Source organism: Sturnus vulgaris, chromosome 2, assembly GCF_052056855.1.
Source record: "Sturnus vulgaris isolate bStuVul1 chromosome 2, bStuVul1.hap1, whole genome shotgun sequence".
Classification (NCBI taxonomy): Eukaryota; Metazoa; Chordata; class Aves; order Passeriformes; family Sturnidae; genus Sturnus; species Sturnus vulgaris.
Window position 1 is genome coordinate 17,703,539 of NC_142244.1, and position 19,194 is coordinate 17,722,732.

Here is a 19,194-nt window from a genome sequence, read left to right on the forward strand (position 1 = left end):
TCAAAACATTTCGAATAGGTACAATTTTGATTTTTGCCTCTTCAGCCATGTTCAGCAATGCCATAAAGCTCTTCTTGCTGAACTCCAGAACAAGCTGGGCAGTTTCACAAGCACTATTGTTCTGCCCACCACTATCTGCAACATCCCCTTATTGTTACTGGATACAGAAAAAAAAAATCTACTGGAAGATAGATAAATGGCAAGCAGTCAGTGGAACAGATCTGGGTCATCAGTCTTTGGGGCAGGGGCAAAGGAAAACACTTCTTAAAGTTTTGTCCTCAGTCACCTGCACAAGGTACCACCCATTACCACCACTGGGATTCTTGAGAAGATGGCAGGTATTCACTGCAGGAAGTCCACTCTCAATTTTGAAGCCAAATCATTGAGAGGTAATACAAGTGTAAGTGAATGAATTTCACATTACAGGAGAGAAAGAATGGGGCAAATCCATGCTCTACATTTGTCATGTTCTTCATGAAATCATCATCTCTCTCATTTTGACTTTCAGCAATGAGAAATCAGGTGAAGTGCACCCCCACTGTTCCATGATTTTATTATTTTATCAGTTAAAGGTTGGCTTTTAACATCATTAAGGAGTGCAAAGACCAAGAGTAAACACAAAACTTTAACTTTTATACCTACCAGTCTGCCACAGGGTACTATTCTACCCAGAAGCTGCCATCTTACCTAAATAGGAGGGGTTTTCTACACTAAGTAGCAAATACACTACTTAGCAATTGCTTGCTCCTCTTCACTTCTTTAAGGCAAAGAAGCCTTCAACCATCCCAGAGAAACTGAAGACTAAGGGATGAAATAACTGGAGACTTAACCCAACTCTCCTCAGCCATCTTCTGTGCTGCAATTATTGTCCACAGGAATTGCTGTCTAGAGACTTTGCCAAATTTATCATGGTTTTGTCTTTTGTGCTCCTCCTTTACCTCTTGCCACTATTGGGATTAAAGGAGAAAAAGCCTTTGAGGTACAAATTACCTCTGAGCCAACCAGCCAGGGTGATGGAGGAATAATGTGACCTACACCTTTTGTGCCTCAAAAACATGTACTCCACAGACTGAGCTCATGAATTCCACTTTCCTTGGCTCAAGGCCTGGAAACTCGAGTCTCTACCAAGTGCCAGACCTCCCACTGAAGGCAAAATTAACCTCAGTTTACAGGTCAAACCACTCTGATATCCTTGTATTTCACCAAATATTGCTATAAGGAAATGAGGAGAATGAGGCTGTCTGTGTAGAGGCATCTGAGACCATTTGGTAGGTTTTTAAAATCTGAAAGGTTGTTTGGTTTAGGCTTTCTTTTTTATACAACTCTAATGAGGATTATGCAATCTAACAACCATCCCTCTTCCACTTATCATTGCAACCTCCTCACTACCCACAGACAGTCCCTAATGCAGCATTTCTCTCTAGTTTAGAATTAACAGATTCATTTACATCTTCCTCCTGAGAAAGGAAACTGCTGTAAGATTAATAATGCAGTGGTCACAAGGATTTGTAAAGCTCTCTGCTACATCCTGCCTCTACAGGAAATGCTAAAATTGCAGTTTAATGCAAGCATCAATGGAATCAATACCTTTGGCTTTAAATGGCTCACTAGCATGTCTCGTAAGACTTTTAGGTTCACATCATCTTTGCTCTTCATGGTTTCCTCACCTTCCTGTTGCTTTGTTCTCTGTCTTCACCCCTTCTCCCCATCATTCCTCATGTGCTTGTAGCCCAAGAAGACTCTTTGTCAACTGGAGCAACCAAGAACATTTTTACAGTTGAGCTATGTCAGTTGAATACCAGCTAGTTAATATTTAGTAAAAAAAACCAGCTAGTACTGGAAAAAATAAACTACTCTACATCCTTTAAACTTTTATAAACTAAGAGAGAACAAATACAGCATAATCATTTCCATAAAAGAAAAAAAAACAGTAATCCTGACTGAAAAAGACCAGTTATTCAAACTTTTTAGAAAGGTAAACAAAGCAAGCCTCTGCTTTCCTGCAGTCATTCCAATTTTTCTTTACTAATTGCTTCAGAAGAGCAGTTCACATTGTGTGGTCAGGCAGAGAAAAACAATTAAAGTTACACAGAGATTGTCTAACTTGTCAGTATCCCAAGCCAAAAAGGGCAGAATGTACACTGTACTTTTGAGAATGAGCTTAAAAGGGCATAGACTGGTTTAATGTTTGCCTTAATTTATAACAGCTACAATGAAAATAAACAAAAAAAACAACCAAAAAACACCCCAATTTTTCTTCCATTTAAAAAAGTTATTTTCCCTGGAAATGCTTCATTCTGTATATAGGCCAGCCCTCCCTTACCTCCAAACTAGCAACACACATTCTTTCATGCTTGCCTAGCCATGAGACACTCAAACTATACTGAAAAAATCTACATTGGTTTGCAAAGATTATCTAACAATACAGGACAATGTCAAAGGATGATCAACTGAAAAATGCAACTGTAGCTTCGACTTCAGGAAAATAGAAATAACTCAAAAAATTTTGCACAGCGCAAAGAGGTCACTTCAGTGAGTTAACACCCACACTTTCCAAACTCTACAAAACTTTGATAAATGCCTTACTTTATTAATCTACACTTTTATGAAGAATTCACAAGAAGAAAAAGGGGAAGGAGATCCATCTTACCCTGTAAATTGTGCATACACAGTGAAGGACACACTACAGAAACAGCAAACAGCAGCAAGAGACTGATGCAGCAACCTGGCCTGTCCAACAGGTTTTGGGGAATACAGTTTGCTCAGGAGCTAAACTGAATAACACCACGCTCCTGGGCTCTCCAGGGAACAGCTGAGGGGAGGAGAACTTTGCTCCTGCATTAATCAAAGCAGTGGTGGTGCTGAGCTGCAGTTTGGAAAAAGCACAGTCAGATGGGTGATACCATGATAAGAGCCTGGGATAAAAACCAGTCACAGACCAAAGCAGAGTGCTCACAAGAACACAGCCATTATTGCTATTAATTACTATATTTTGAAGGTGGAAATACAGTTTTAACTTCACTTGAATAGGTACCACTTCACTTATTCATACCCTGATCACCCACTGCATTTATAACATGCAGCCTCAAATCATTATTCTGCCAAATAATAGGTAAGGGCAGAGTGCTGGAGACATGCCCAGCATGGAAACTGAATTCAATAAGCAGCTCTTTTGGCTGTCTCTGACCTCCTACATGAAGATGAAACATTTCTCATGCCATCAACAAACAAACTGAGCACAACTCATATTAATAAAAAAAAGAAAAAAAAGGTGTTTCTTCTGAGACCATCCTCCTATTCTGCAATGCAAGCAGAAGCACTGTGATACTTATTGGTTACTCCCAATCTTCTGCTCAAATTTGAAATAAATATTCTGGGCCATATTAAAAGTCTGAGTCACCACCACTTGCAGATCCACTGCCCACAAATAAGTCCATGTTTTACACACCCATCAAAAACTGGACAGGTACCACAGGCATACATTCACACCTAATTCCAAATCCTGCTGTGCTGACCCACATGTAGCCAAATTTTCAATGTAACAGCTACAAATGATCATGGAAAACTAAGATCTATATTTATGACAGTCATAAAGGGTTTTGTAATACACAGTGTTGACCACAGCCAGTGTTTTAACTTCTCTATTCTCGAATACAAAATGGTGCCCTTGCCACCACTTTTTTTTTTTTTTTTTAAATCTTAAATCTTTTAAATCTTCTTTTAAAAATACTACAGGACTATAAAGAATGCTCCATGTTTGGGCTAATTGAAATTGAGTGTGTTACATAACCTTCTTTACATCACAGGAAAACCCCAAAGAAGTAGGGGAAAAAAATCACTAGCAAAAATCACCCAGTCAAATAAACTAGGAAAGATAACTGAAAAGTGAAAAAACATTTTACTCAAAAGAATTTTACTTGCAGAAGCAAAATCATTGAACTTCTGAGATATAAAAAGGACAAATATTCAAGCCTTCATACAGGCCATAATATCGATGGAAACAAGCTCTTTTTTTTTTTTTTAACATATTTGTAAATGCCACATCTAGCCAGGAGACTTCTAAAACACTTTAAAGTTATATTTTGTTGCAATTGACTTCTCTCCTTCTAATTTATTTAGGGAAATTGCTACTGGAGTTTTGAACAAAATCAAGTCAGGGACACCCCAACCACCCTTAGAAATGACAGACATTTCTCATATAGTCAGCAGAACTTGGTCAGCATACACACACAAACATCAACATATTTAATAATGAATTATAAAACTTACTTCTCTGTATCTGAGGATTGTTTCCAGCCTCCTTGAAGATCCTGTATCTTATCTTTCCCAGTATTATTTAAGATGGCATCATCTTTATTTACAGAATCCTCTTTTTTCCTAGCTGTAGGCTCTTCAATTTTTGGGTGCTTTGGCTGCATGTCCTTTGGGAAGGTATTTGTGCTCTGTAAATCCTTTTCACATCTGTTGGGTTCATCTTGGCAGGTAGAGGGTTTAGATTCTACCAAAGAAGATTTTGTTGCAATATTAAATAAGCTTCCAAGGAAATGAAAAAAGCCTTCTCGGGGTTGCTTGTCTTTATCTGATGTTTTGATTCCAGGAGTCAAACTAGGAAGGCTATTAGCCTTTTTCAGCTCCTCCTGGATTTCAGACTTGCTAAGTTCTTCTGTGGAATGGTTCTTCTCTTCATTTGAACAAGCCTAAGATAAATTCAAAAAGCACATAAAGATGATGATTCCTGTCATTTTCACACATTCCCAAATTCCTTGATTTTAATTTATGCCTATGCATTGTACTCCTTTCAGGAGATCTGTCATTTAAAAAGGTTATGCCCACTGCTTGCTGTCTTCTCTTTTTGTACCTATTCCACAAAAAGTCAAAAGGACTAACACAGGCTAGAATATTCCCAAAGTGGAAAAAAATACAGGACAGATGGCAACAATTGCTTCAACTGGCATAAAAAACATGGGGAAGAAGCAAGGAACACTTATTTCACACTTCAGACTAATCAAACCTCAACGTGCTTGTGAGAACATTTTTCAGCTTTCAAATCTAGGCAAGAACACCTTGGCCAAACACAAACACACCACAGCCTTCTGCACCTCTGAAAAACCGAGGAGAAACAAGAAGAGAATTGGGTTAAAACTAACTCAGCTCACATCCCAGAGGTGAACCCTACCTATTATCCTGAGCAACCTGATGTTGAACCCTCTGGCCAGCTCTCCTTCAATTGTTTCCCAATGGATTTGCTGTTTCCCACAGTCTCCAGCCCTCTGTTGCCTGGTTTTCCACACAGCCCAAGTCCTCCAGAGCACCACCCCTACACCTCTGACCTTGTGAACTGCCTTTGAGCCCTCGTGGTGAACTGCAATGAATGAGCACCAAGGCAGGGCTTCACCTCATCCAAACCACATGCCCATTTCTTCCCTCAACTCAGCCGAGCATCTACACCCAGAGGCAAGGCAAGCTCTATTCCTCACCAATTTATGCCCTTGGATTTCCTCTGTGTCAGCTCCTCTCAGAGACCCAAGGACTGCTGTCCAAGCTCATGTTACTTCTGTCAGACCATCTGCCCAAAAGGATGATGCAACTTCACCGGAAGGCTTCACAAACACCACACGTAACCACATTTTCAGCTTTACAATCTGCAGATGTTTTTTTTTTTCCTCTGCACTGAAGTTTTCTGTGAAGCACCTCTCCCCTATCCCCACCATTTCTATTGGGTGCCATAGGCTACTGCTGTTTATCTTATCTTTACAGTACAACCCTTGTAATTTAAAATCCCGATTCAACCCAGTTTATTAACACAGATTAAAGTTACCCCAGCTTTTCTCAGATGAAACCTATCCTGCTCAACAGGAGTGGGAAAGAACATGAACAAAAAGTCCTATGCAAATTTTAGTTGTGTCAACAATACATTTGGATAAGAGTAATTGTTTCAAATTAGGCAACACCTACCCATCCAACCTACACAGAAAGCTACTACTTCCACTAGGTGACCAATTCTACTTCCACTTGCAGTAATCTTAAATAAGCCAGCAGGCTCATTTGTTAATAGGCCATCTAGGATCATGTTAATGATGAAAAAAGTGTTTAATGAACTCATCTTCATCCTTGGGGAACAGCAATTTCTTAAGAACTTTCAATATATTTAGTGATACTGTAGCAGTGGTTTTAAACTTCAAGCAATGCTTTTTCACCCTTTAAATACAGAGCAGATGCAGTTGCTTAATATTAAAAGATGCACGTGTTGAAAATAGAATTGTTTATGTGAGGATAGAAACTGAACAGCACTGATTTATCCTTACGAAATCCACACAAACTCCATTTTCTTTGTACAGACAAAACAAACTTCTAAGTAAACTTTTAAAAGTGAGCTAAGCCAAACTCTGGCCTTTTTTCATCCCACCTGTGACAAACCCCACTGCCCCCCCTCATACTGCACTGATCAACAGCTGATGCATCACAGAGGGGTTCAGTCACCCCTGTGGGATCAGAGATTTACTATTTTACATGTCAACTCTACCCAAACCCACCCCTGAAAATGAAGATGCCAACAGTGCAGCTTACAGATGTGCCACAGCTCTGGCTGCTGTCTTCAGTATTAGACAAGCAACACACGAGCCTGGAATGAACCTCCTGAATAATTAACTTTATCTCATAGGAACTGGGTACTTTGCATAAGGAAATACCAAATAGAAACAAGAAAACAAAATAATTACCAAAATTTGAGGAGTGTCAGCTTCAAAGTTCTACTGTAATATTTTCTTCCTTCACTTTGACTGACACCTCAGCATTCTTCAATACCAGATTTTAATTCAGCTTCAAGTGAAGGAGGGCATTTCTCCATAGTTTTGTGATTTGTACCATTCACATATATTTGTCTAATCTAAAAGAATACGTCAGTGCAGGAAATGCACACAAATCTTATTCATTTCTCTGCACAACCCTTTTAAGCCATAAACATTTATATTAACTATTAAAATAGCTATGAAGTTAACAACTAAAATGCATTAACTATAAAATAATTGTTACATTAGAAACTTGACAACAGCTTAATCTTATAAGCGTTTTTGTGTGTTGCTGTTTTGTTTGGTGGAGTTTTGCCCATTTTTAAAAACCATTTGTATTCAGAAACTAGTGGAGAGTTTTTTTTTTCCTGTTAGGAACTGGGACATCAAATATAGTTAAATCTCCACATGTGAAAGTCTTCTCTGAGCAGCTCTGAGACATAACACTTGTAAAGACTGTGCTGCTTATTTGTGAGCATAATTTATGCCCTGCTTGAAAAGCTGTTTTGTAGTCTCTGCTTCCAGAAACAGAAATCTATTTAGACTTTCCTTCCTCTTTAATCTTTCTTTCTTTACTTAACTTTTGGTAAATCAAAAGAACAGGAAGTTTTAATATGAAAGGGTCTTTCCATACCTTTAACCATAAATAGCGTCTTGCATGAAAAAAAAAGCCACAGAGAACATTTACTCTGTGCTTATTTGAAGATATATGTGGATATTAAGTTCTAACACAGAAACTATGCAAATCCTTCTTTCTTCCCTTCAATATAATCAATCCTACTCTCCATATATTCTCCCTCCTCCTCCACTTTGCCATAACAGACAGCTTGAGCTATTGGTATTTCATCATTTGCACACAAAACCTCAATTCAAAGTCTGAAGCACTGCTTAGGCATTATACAAACAGCACTGTTCCTGCTGCAGATTTTGAAGTTTGTATTTTAAGATGGTGCCATATTCAAATTGCTGAGACGAAAGCACATGATTTTACTTTACGAAAGCCAGTAAGGCTCTAGGAACTGCAGGAGCCTTCAGGCACAAGAGCCTGATGAACATGCAGCACTGTGGCAATTCCACAAGCCAGTATCACAGAAACTTTCACTTATCATCCCCCACGCCTCTCTCCCAGTCTGTCTCTGACAGAAACCCCCACAGAACCCTCAGGGGAAAAAAAAAAAGTAAGGGCTTAGGGTATGTATAAAGTAATCTTTCCATGGTACATCCCCACTAGTTTTCTACAGTCTAGCTCTAGCTGACCTTGACAGAGCATTTGATTCTGTGTCACAATTAAGCTTGAGCAGTTTGATATTCACAACACTGCAGGAATACCAGTGGCTCTTGTTTCACCTATACTTCATCTCATCAGCCAAAGAAAAATAAATTTAAAAAGTCCTCTCACGCTGTCACAGCAGTCTGAATAGTTTCTCAGGCTCCCCAAGAAAACAGTAGTTCCTGGATGGAAACCTACCTGCCAGATCCCCTCTGAGAAAAAAAATTTCCTACTATAATGTTGTCTTTCTGCTCCTCTTGTAATGAACTGTCATCAGTCTTCCCTGTGCCTCCCCTTTCCCACTCTCTGTGAGCTTTCCTGCTTGCGACATGCTTCATGAAGCTTTAATTAGCTTTTAGTCCTTTGGCAGCTCGTTCCTCCGAGTTTCACTGGGCAAGCCCTGGGTAACCTGGCCTGACCCCGTAGCTGAACTGGATGGCATTCTGGGGTCCCTTCAACCTGAATTATCCTCAGGGGCTGTGCCCTCATGTGCAGCGAGGCTGGTGTGGCAGAGTGTGAAACAGGATGATGGCTGAGGAGCCCGCAGGGATGAGTGACACCGTGCCTGGGCACTGTGCTCCCACTCTGCTGCACACCAGCCCGGCAGCTCAGCAGACAAGCCCACGATGCCACGTCTCAGGCAGGATTCTTATCTCAGCTGATTTATTCAGCAGCAGCCAAGGTGTGTTTTCCAGGCTGTAATCCACTCCTGGCTAGCACAGACATCCGCCCTTGGCTAATGGCGCCTTGGCAGGCAGGTCCAGGGCTCGCCACTGGTGTGAACAATCCCCTGAGGTGGCACAACAGCACCCTGAGGAGGGATTTGCCTCAGTTTTCCTCACCTCCTGCACCAGCAGGGAACAGCCTGTAAAGCTGTGTTACCCTTCTAAAGCACCTTTTCTCAGCAGCCGGGTGGCTGAAGTTTGAATTGCCACAGGTTCTCAGTCAGCAAGGGCTACATCAGCCTGCCAAAAATACAGCCTCGCTTATTGCCCTGATGAGTGAAATGAAAACACGAACAGCATTAAAATCTCCGTGAACAAAGCATGAGCTCGCAGCCACAGCTGCCAGACATTTGGGATTTCCCTCGCCATGAATGGATGCTCATTACGAAGCAGAAACTCCAGACAGGCGACAGGGACCTGTCCACCCGCCGGTCCCGGGAGCTGCTGCATCCTGCAGATGAGCATCCTGCCTCCTGCACGGACACCCTTCAGCACCCCAGCCCTCCTGCTCTTGTGGGAGAAGATGGCCTGCCATCACAACTTCAGGAGCATCACTAATTCACCCCAGCGACTTCCAACATGGCATTTGACCCCAAACATCCCGATTTCCTCATCGGAGAAAGGGTCACGGCACTACTCCTGAATTTCTGTTTGCTGGTATAGAGAAATAATTTATTAGAAACCATTCAGCTTCGGGCTGAAGTGCTGGGTGCACAAAGCAGCACATGCAGGAATTGCCACATACAGTACAGGAAAATGAATCTTGTTCCTAGCCTTAGCTTTGACCTTTCAACACAACTGGGATGGCTGCATTTCATTTAACAATTATGAACATCTCATTCACTTTGAACACTGACACAGTATATAAATTCTGCGTGCTAAGCAAAATCCACAGTGATATAGCTGGGGCTGGTGGCAGGCTAGTTCATCCCTGCAGTGAGTCATTAATGCAGGTTTTTCAGCAGATTTTCTTTCTCTGGGAGGTTAAAGCATTTTTGGTGTAATCTTCCACTTTTTATCAGTGAGTGGGACACGCTGAGGTGCGTTAAATCTACATTTAATATGAAATAAACTTCAGTTTTTTCAAGCAATGTGAGGAAAATCTTTTAGGTTTTTGCAACCAACAGGAGGCAATACATATGGAAACTTCATGAAGAACTACAGGACATAGTGAGACAGATTAAAAACAAGACTTATCTAAGGAAATTAGAATGGCATTAAGAAAAATTCAGGCAAAAGTACTATCAGACAACGAAATACACAATAAGAACCTCTAAAAGTCCACTGTTGCTAGTGTTCCTGAGACAAATGGATTGAAAAAATACATAGTTGAAGTGGGTTTTTCCTATTTAAGCCAGTAGTTAGACTGGTGGTGTAGATGTAAGAGAGGTCCACCATTCTAAAAACCTATTTAGTCTTTACTAAAATGTACCTTTCAACTAATGAGAAAAAGCAAAAACTGTCCAAAAGAAACAAAGAATGACTTGGGGTTTTGAGGGGAATTTAAGTTAAAGATGAACTCAGTACCTCTACAAATGCCCAATTAACCTGAATATTTTTGCTTTTTAATACTGTGAAGTTTTCCTTCCACATCCTCATTTCTCTGCTTCATTTGACATGGAAAAAATCAGGTCATGGCAACCCCAGAAGACAAGAGTAACTAGAAAACTAATGAAATCATGGCATCTTCATAATCAGGAGTAAAAGTTAAACAACAGGAAGAGACTTTAGTTAAACTGTATCAGTTTTGCATTTTTAAAAATAAACCTATTTAAAGTCAATGACTATTTAACGTTTGGAAAGACAACTGCATCTGTTCAAAGTTCAGCACTGGGACTTCAAAAAATTTGCTTATCCATTTGAATTCTTGAAACAGCAAGGAGTCATTAATGTACATTTAATTTGTCAGATGAGGAAAGAAAAGATGAAACAAACATTCTCTGAAACTCTCTAGTATCCTCCTAAAATCTGAGTAAGTATCCAGAAACACATTCCCTGACAAGAACAACAGATAAGGTGGTAAGGGTGAACATTTCAAATGAAAAAGTAGAAAAAAGGAGGTACAATGTGAAATAAAGTTTCTGCAAGGTCACCTTCACAGGTAATTTTAAACTCAGTGAAAGTCTCTAGATTGACAAAATTAACTTTTCAATTAAAAAATTTCTCTTCACACCATTTGCAGAGCTGCTCAAAAATTTTCCCTTCTGAATTTTCTCATTAAATTATTTTAAAGCTCCGATCAAAGATTAAAATCTGGTACTCACTTCTGAGTATGCAACCATCACCTCATTACTACAAGGGCTACCATGGAGCCAGAGAGAACAGAATTAAAATTGTCTGTCTTACTTCTGTTCTTTCCCTCAAAGTCCTCCAGTACTACACTTTCATTGCCTTTTAATGAATATGTTTTCACAAACATAAAACAATTTCTGTTCTCTTTTATTTGACAATTTCTTGAAGCTTGGGGGGGAAAAAAAAAGGTGAAATTTATTTTTTCAATGGAGAAGGTGACAGTACAGTGGGAATGGGATGAGACAGTGTGATTTCCACCTGCACTTACATTCTATTGGCAGATTATAGCACCTGACATCACAATTTGCTTCATCTGTCCCCTTGTTTTCTGAGCTAAACAGACCAAGGTTTAAGCCTTTTTTTTTCCCCCTACCCATTCTGAAACAAAGTTCCCTGCTCATCATCCATTCTTTGATGAACCAAAGTAATAGAGAGGGAAGCACATTTCAAGATAACTCTTTCTAAAAATCTTCAGTATGTCAAGAGAATTTACCAGAACTTTAGATGAGATGATCTTGAAAAATATCTTCCTCAACACATACAGCTGTTAACACCAACCATCAATTTTAAAAAGTGTCCTGGGAAACCAAAAGGTGTTACCTATAAAATTCCATTTCAACAAAAGCCTACATCATGTCTGAGGAGAAAAAGATCTTCTTTCAGCTTACACAAGGGGAATCTTGATTGTACAAACTCCAAAACCATTCTTGTTTTATCTTTCATTTGTTGCTGTGGGCAGCAAACAGCAACAGTTTTACAAAGTAACCCTCAGGATTTTCAAAAATTCATGGTTGGTAGCAGTAGTTCATCTCCCTTGACTCCAAAAAGACAAAGCATGTCTCTCTCTGATTTCTAACTATTAATCAGGAATTTAGCAGGAATTTACAGATAGTCTGAGCAGACATTACTTAGGTAATTAGTGATAAAATTGAAAGTGATGAGATTTTTGAAATAAAATCAATATAAAATAGAGCCAATTAATATAATGTAAATCCCCACCCCATGATATATGGAAAACAGTATGTAGTTAAATAAGACTCTAGGTTTAGTTTTGATTTCTAACTTTTTTGTAGAACTTAAAACTATAGTCAGAATAAGGGAGATTCAGTAAGCACAGCAACCTACATTCAGCAAGTTCATGGGACTTCTAAAAAAATCTTTTGTAAATTGGCATACTGGATGAAAAATTTTGTGAGAGAATTACAGCACAAATTAGGCTGAAAGGAATGTGGCTGGGGAGGTCATGCAGTCTGTGCTCCTGCACAAAGCAGCTCTGGTTCATCCAGCTTTGTTTTGAGTACTTCTAAGCAGAAAGATTCTGCAACTCACTCGGGCAAACTCCTCCAATATGTGACCATTTTTATAGTAAAGGGGAAAAAAAAATCATAAAGGTGACTGGAATTTTCCATGTTCCAACTTGTACCCATTGCAACTCCAAAAAGAACCTGGCTCCATCTTATCACATAATTGCAGTCCTCAACATCAAAATTTAATATCATGTCTCCTGCTTAAATACAGCCATCTTTATGTTGTCTTGAAATAAAATTCATGTGAGAAAGCAGAACTACAGAACAATCTCTTCTTCACAGTTCACAGTGTACAGGAGTACTTGTCAGAGGACAATTAGCTACAGGTTTAATTTGTAGCACAGAAGCTACATGGCATGTTAGGAAAAAGACTTTTTAATTATAAGGTCTATGAAATTGGTAGAACAGTTGTCTGATGAGGTTGGAGAGATCTTAAGAGATCTCCATCCCTGGGGGTTTTTGAGAACAAGTCAGACAAACTTTTATCAGGTATGACATAGATACAGAGATCTCACCTTGGGGCACAGGAGCAGACTTGATAATCTCTGCTGCACTTTCTGCCCCTGAGTTTTCTATGAAGGCTGAGACTGTCTCTGGTTAATTCAGGCTTGAGCCTATGGGCCAAGTGATAGAATACTTGATGCTACTGAGATACTGTAATCTAAATTATACATTTGGTGTACCAAATTTGCACTTACTTTTTGGAACTTTTGGGTTTGCCTGACAGACTCCACATGGTGGTTCCTGTGCTGAGATGCTCAAGAATTCCTTCCTAATGGGTTATAGAAGAATGTGCTGTTTTCTCCATGCACTGCTACAGGAAAGATATCCAGGGACCATGAAACATTTTTTTTCAGGGAACACTGTTGCAATATTCCTTTTGAAAACAAAGTCCCCGTAGCACTAAAAGGGAGGTTAATGATATACCAACGTGTACTGGACACTGTGTAGTGCAGACACTTAGTACACTAAACATGAAGTTCAAGAGCTGTTTACATCCACACAACCATCTGTTCAACAACCACGCCGCTCAAACGGAGCGTTTACTCAGAAAGGGCACCCTTTACAGCCCTCATTCAAAGAAACAGAAGCAAAACAAAATGAGTAAATAAATACTAGGAGGGGGTGGTGTACTTTCTGCAATCAATTAACAGACGCAGCAAATACATTTCAGCAATATTTTCTTGAAAGAGTTCAAGTGATGACTGATAAAGTCCCCCTGGAGCACAGAAAAATTAGGCTTAACATTTTCAAAAGGCGCATATTAAAGTGTCTTTTCCTCCCTTTATGAGCTAAATATTTCATTGTAGGGGGAAAAAATAACAGGGGTAAAGTACAGAAGTGGTGTCTAAAGTGCTCAGAATAGTCAAAGAACTACCATAGCTTGGCACAATTCCCAGCTTCACTCACCCAGTCAGTTACAATTTAGACATTCGACCTTTGCTGCTGAATCAGAGACTTAGAGCTCCTCTGCTGAGATGGCCAATGAATATACACAATCACAGCATGGAAGTCTATCAGAAATATGATGGCTCATTAACTTGGTGACAGCTAACACAGACACAACATGGTTTCACTTTTAGTCACTGTCCACCTGAAATGCTGAGGTAGAAGCACAGCTCAAAAACATGGGCATGTGTGGAAACCTGCCCAAAACTGATCCATGTATACATTCAGACATTCTTCACAAAGCACACTCTCCATAACAATTTTTTTTGTCAGCCTACAGTAACTTTGCTAATTGGATGAAAAAACCTGAAGCGTCTTTTAAAAACACAGACCATACCTTTCATGGAATCATTTAGGCTGGAAAAGACTCTTAAGATTATCCCAAGAGCACAATTAAGACAGTGTCAGTTTTCTCCAACTGCTCTGGTGCAGTCTGGTGATCTTTAGAGGGGACAGTTTATTTTGGAGGGGCCAATGTGGTGTTACCAAATTTTAAGTGAGAAGCAGTGAGAAGAAAAACATAAAAATATTTTCCTCAGAAAATGTTGTGGGAGGAGCATCAGAAAATCAATACTTTCTCTGCTTCCTCTGAATAAGTTGTTACTATCTAATTGTAATTTCCATGCACACAAGATAAAAAATTAGACTGCTCAAATTACTCACTACTCTGCATTTGAAACTGTTCAGGTGTATCACAAGGTTTATGATCAGCTTAAGAAAAAGGAAAGTAAGTTAGACAGGAAGTTCTCAGTACAGCTGAAGAGCTAGCATATTCTAGTAATATGAAAACCACCTTCTTCCTAAAGCCTATACAAACACCAGGTATTATTTTAAAGACAATGTCATGGTTTTAGGCTTTTTAACATAAGTCTAAAACAATATAATTAAATAAAAAGTTATGGCAAGACAAAGAGGAGATCAGATACTTGGAAAAAACTTTAGAGCACTAATTTTGGCACCAGCTTTTAGCACAGTATTATAAAAACACAAGTTCTGAATAAAAGATTACTGAAACAGATTCAGTAGGAAAAATTCTGAATCGTGGCATTTGTAAATTAAAAAAAAAAAAATTAGATCTAGTTTTTGGCAAGAAAGAAATACTCTTGGGTAACTTAAACTTGCTATGCTTGCTTTGCTCCACCTACACCTTCTGCTTTTTCCTTAAGACCTAGCCCTGTTCACACTTCCCTTCAAGCAATTCCTAGTGCTGAAGTGCTGTGCACGTATGCTGAATGCTTCCCCTTCCTCAGTCCAAACTCTCCTCCAAAGGAAAACCTGGTTTGGAATTTTTCACTGATCTGACACAGAACAATGAGATTTTTTTTAAAACTGAGAAAATTTTCGTCTATTATAGTAGATAGAATCTTCTCTGGTATATCAGAAACCTTTCTGCCTGCATTCCAAGGTGTACAATCAGTGATTTATGGCACTAGGAAGCCATGCAGTGGCATTTTCCAGGAGTTCTGAACCGACAGAGTTGGCTTAAATCCACCAAGCTTCTGAACAAACATTTTTTTCCACCTTGCTGTAGACAAACAACAGCCAAAACAGAATTTTATTGAGCTAATAACCCTGCTGGGGTCTTTGTAGAGGCAACTGCAAAGTCTCCAACTCTGGTGAGGCACAAACAAATGGTCCCTAGATACTGAGGATGCAATTCCACAGGGACTTTGGGCCCTACAGAAGGTGAGCACTTCCTTCTCCATAGACCAGGAGTGCTCAATAAATGCAACATGTGAGAGAAATATCAGATTAAGTGTGTTAAGAAGGCTACAAATAAATCTGGCAGACTAGCCAAGTCCCTTCTGGGGAGCAGCCACCATATTATCTGCACTGAACTGAACTCAGAAAAAGAACAAAAATTGAAGCAAAGTTGCTTAGTGACTGGATCACTAGAAGAGCTGCATGCAGGGCAAGATGTGACAGCAGCAAAGACAGCTGTTACAATAATTATAAATAATCGTAATTATTTATGATATTTGGCTGAATCTAAGCACAACTTTAGAGGTGTGTCTAGTGCCAGAGGAGAAAGCCCTGATCACAGAGGAACATGTCTTCTTCTTGCAGTACAACACTTACAGGACAAGACAAGCATGATTAACACGGGTAACTGGTGAGGAGCACCTGACCTACAGACAAATTTCAGCAGAAAGGTCTTACAGGGCTCTGGCTGGCAACCAGCAGACCTTCAGGCAAGCAAAGACTTGCTGGTTAGGTATTTGTAAATTATACAGAAATGGTGCTTTTGAGCAATGCCTGAAAACATGGTTTGATAAAAATATTAGTTTTCTTCTTCACTGGCTAACTGCAAGTGGAATCAGCACTGAAGCCCCAGTCCTTTCCTGTAAGTAAATACAGGGATTTTGTTTTAACAATGTGAAGCACCAACAGTTTTTATGTCTTCAGCATGTATATTAGACCCCTAATCCAGAATATGGCAATCAGGTGTCACACTGCAGTACAGGAGTGCATCCAACATCAGAATTCTAACAAATAGTCACAAGCAAAGGTGACGAGTTTTACCCAAAATAAATATTAGTCAATAAAAATCTTACCTTCAAAAGTGCAGGCAGAGTTGTGCTTTCCTTTTGGCTGCTCTTTGAATTTATGGCTTCACTCCCTTTGTTTTCAGAACTGAAAAACAAAAATATTTTGCAACATTGAATACTTGCATTATTCAAATCCTCTCAAGAGCCAACACATTCAATTTAAACACAAGAGAGCTTTGACTTGGAAGGACAGAAAACATATCTTCCAAATTGTAGTACATATTCTGCAGATATTGTAACTGAAAAAACCAAGCCCCAAAAAGCTGAAGACAGAACCATAACGACTGTTTCACCTCACACAGAGGTTTTTGCACTCCAACATTCAGAAACAGCACACAGCATTTCAGCTCTTCCAGCTCAAAAGTGGCAGGATTTCCATGCCTGTGTATTATTTTTCAACTGTAATTGAACAATGATCTACCACAGCAGCATTCATTGCCACAGGACCACCTGGCACACCTGGCAGCTACAAGGAACACCCCATTCTGAGGGCTGTGAGCAAGTGGAATGTACTCCTGGCAGGTGCAATCATCCCAAATCACAGCCACCACACTGAACAGTTCTTCACTGAACATGCCCAATGGGCCATGCAAATGCAGAATGAATTTTAGAAAGGGGACAACAAGGCAATGCCTGCTGTTCCATTTTAAAAGTCAGAAGTCCAAAATCACCTATGTCCTTACAGGAAATTCACCAAATTCATTCAAATTTTCTTGAGAGTTCACCTTTGGAAGGAAGGGAACCAACTCCCTGCCCTCAACCCCAGTTCTTAGAACAATCCTTACATACAATCCAGCAGAGAACATTTTAATAAAAACCTTTGTGCTACAAGCAACTTAAAAGTAAAAACATTATCTAGGAAAACATTAGCTGATGTTAATGACAGACATTAGTTTCTGCATTGTGTATCATTACATGAAGAAAAATAACTTTGTGCTAGCTTATTATACCAGTAAGTATTTCAATTAATTCATAATCACATTGAATACCCTTCTTCACCAGTCTTAAACACTGAACTTTGCTACTGAAAAATGCACAAGTCCTTATTTCTGAACACATGTGAAGAGATGAACTGAAAACTCTTTAAATAACAGTTATTAGCAGTTTGGTAAAATTCTGCTAGGATTTGGAGAAGGAATTAAGGTGATGCTGTACTCCTACTGCTCCTGACTGTAAAGCACAGGTAAGCACATCTCAGTAAGACTCCCAAAATGAAAGGTTTTCTTTCTATTGTGGATTAGGCAACTGCATTCAGTATACACTGATACACACACAAAATGCAAAAGTCACTCTGACTAAATGTAAGTTTCCTTCTCAGCTGCTCAGAGACTGCATTCCCAGAATAAAAACGACAGTAGAACTTTCCTGCTATTAAGATTTTTCAAGATCTTTTGCATCTTTTTGGATGCATCAAAAGAAAAGCTTCTTCCTCTCGTTTATAGATCATCTCCAAGTTGAAAACCATGTACTTTCACATCACCTTAGGTAATCTCTCATAATGCATTCATAAACACAAAGATGCTTTTCCAGGGAGAGTATCAGACAAAGTCTTGGCTGTTCTTTGCCTCCCTGGAAGACAGTGCAGATGAATTAATATTCTGACCTATTAATGTCTTCTGCTGCTAACGTGTTTCATGAAGGAGATGTCATAATCACTCTGGGCAGTCTGGCACACCAATAAAAGTGTCTCTCTGTACATAACCTTTTTTCTCTCTCTTAGTTTTTGTTTTGTTGTTGGCTTAAAAAAAACAAACTACCAAAACACCCTTCTCAGATCTATGTGGCTTTTCCTGATGTTGAGACATTTGACATGAATAGCAATTCCCTGGACTTAAGAGTGGAATAATGAGGTTGATGTCCAGCAGACATTCTTCCTAAGTTCAGTGTATCACTCTTTATGGAACTGGTCTGCAGACCACAAATGAGATCTTTGCTTTCATTAAGTCCTGCCAGCATACATTACCAGGGTTGAATTATTGCATCACTTTGTTTTGCTCATATTCTTCCCTTTACATTATGCTTTTTTTCCTCAAAATTTTCTTACTTCTTGTTTATATTTGAAATACATGTCTGTATTACTTTCTTCTAGCTAGCCATAGAAATTCCACAGCATACATACTAAAATTGAAAGAATGCAATTCAGCAGATAAGCATCTTAAAATCAACAAGTAAAAAGAAAGTATCAAAACTTTTCTTTCCAATATAAAATAACTCTAACCCTGGAAGCATTTCCCCACACCCTTTCAGGGTTTATATTCTAGCGTTTCTACATTCCTTAACCTTTTGCTTTAGGGTGTAGTTCCTCAAACATGCTGACTTTGTCAGCAGAACCAGCTTTAGAAATCTCCTTCCTTCTCAACCTCAGTTATCTCTACATCCTTAACTCAGCCAAGAAGGGCTCTCAGTAGGGTGACATTTTTCGATAAAATCAAGAGGGGGGGCAGAAGTTTCCTTGAGGAAAAATCCAGACTGTGATCCAGTTTACAGTGCAGTGATTTCTAACAGCACAATGAAGGGGCAACAAATGTCACTCAGCAGGAACAAGGAGGACAATCCACTGCCCCTCACATCGCCAGAGGCTCCTTGGTGTGAACCTCTTCTCCCTTTAGCCAGGGGAGAAGTTCTAAATGGATCTCTGACTGAAACCAAATGGTTTGAGTTTGACAGCACAAAAAGCTGGAAGTTGACAGCACAAAAGCTTCTTCGCTGTACAAAGGCTCCGTGGGTTTAGGATAAAATGGTTTTGTTTCTCTCAGAGAGGCAAGGTTACCTTTTACAGCCTAAACACCACAACCACAGGGCTGGAGAATCTGC

General features: G+C 39.4%; 1 protein-coding gene across 2 annotated transcripts in view; it reads right to left on the reverse strand.

Annotated features, from left to right (window-relative positions):
- Positions 1 to 19,194, reverse strand: part of CRYBG3 (crystallin beta-gamma domain containing 3) — an 80,152-nt gene that overhangs the window by 49,994 nt on the left and 10,964 nt on the right. For both annotated transcript variants that reach the window (XR_015800684.1, XM_014882788.2), the window contains exons 2-3: positions 16,387 to 16,465; positions 4,270 to 4,697 (exon numbers count right to left, since the gene is read on the reverse strand). Coding sequence is in view for 1 of the 2 variants with exons in the window: in XM_014882788.2 (XP_014738274.2) it covers positions 4,270 to 4,697; positions 16,387 to 16,465 (507 nt within the window). In the remaining variant the exon portion in view is untranslated. The remainder of the gene's footprint in view (positions 1 to 4,269; positions 4,698 to 16,386; positions 16,466 to 19,194) is intronic.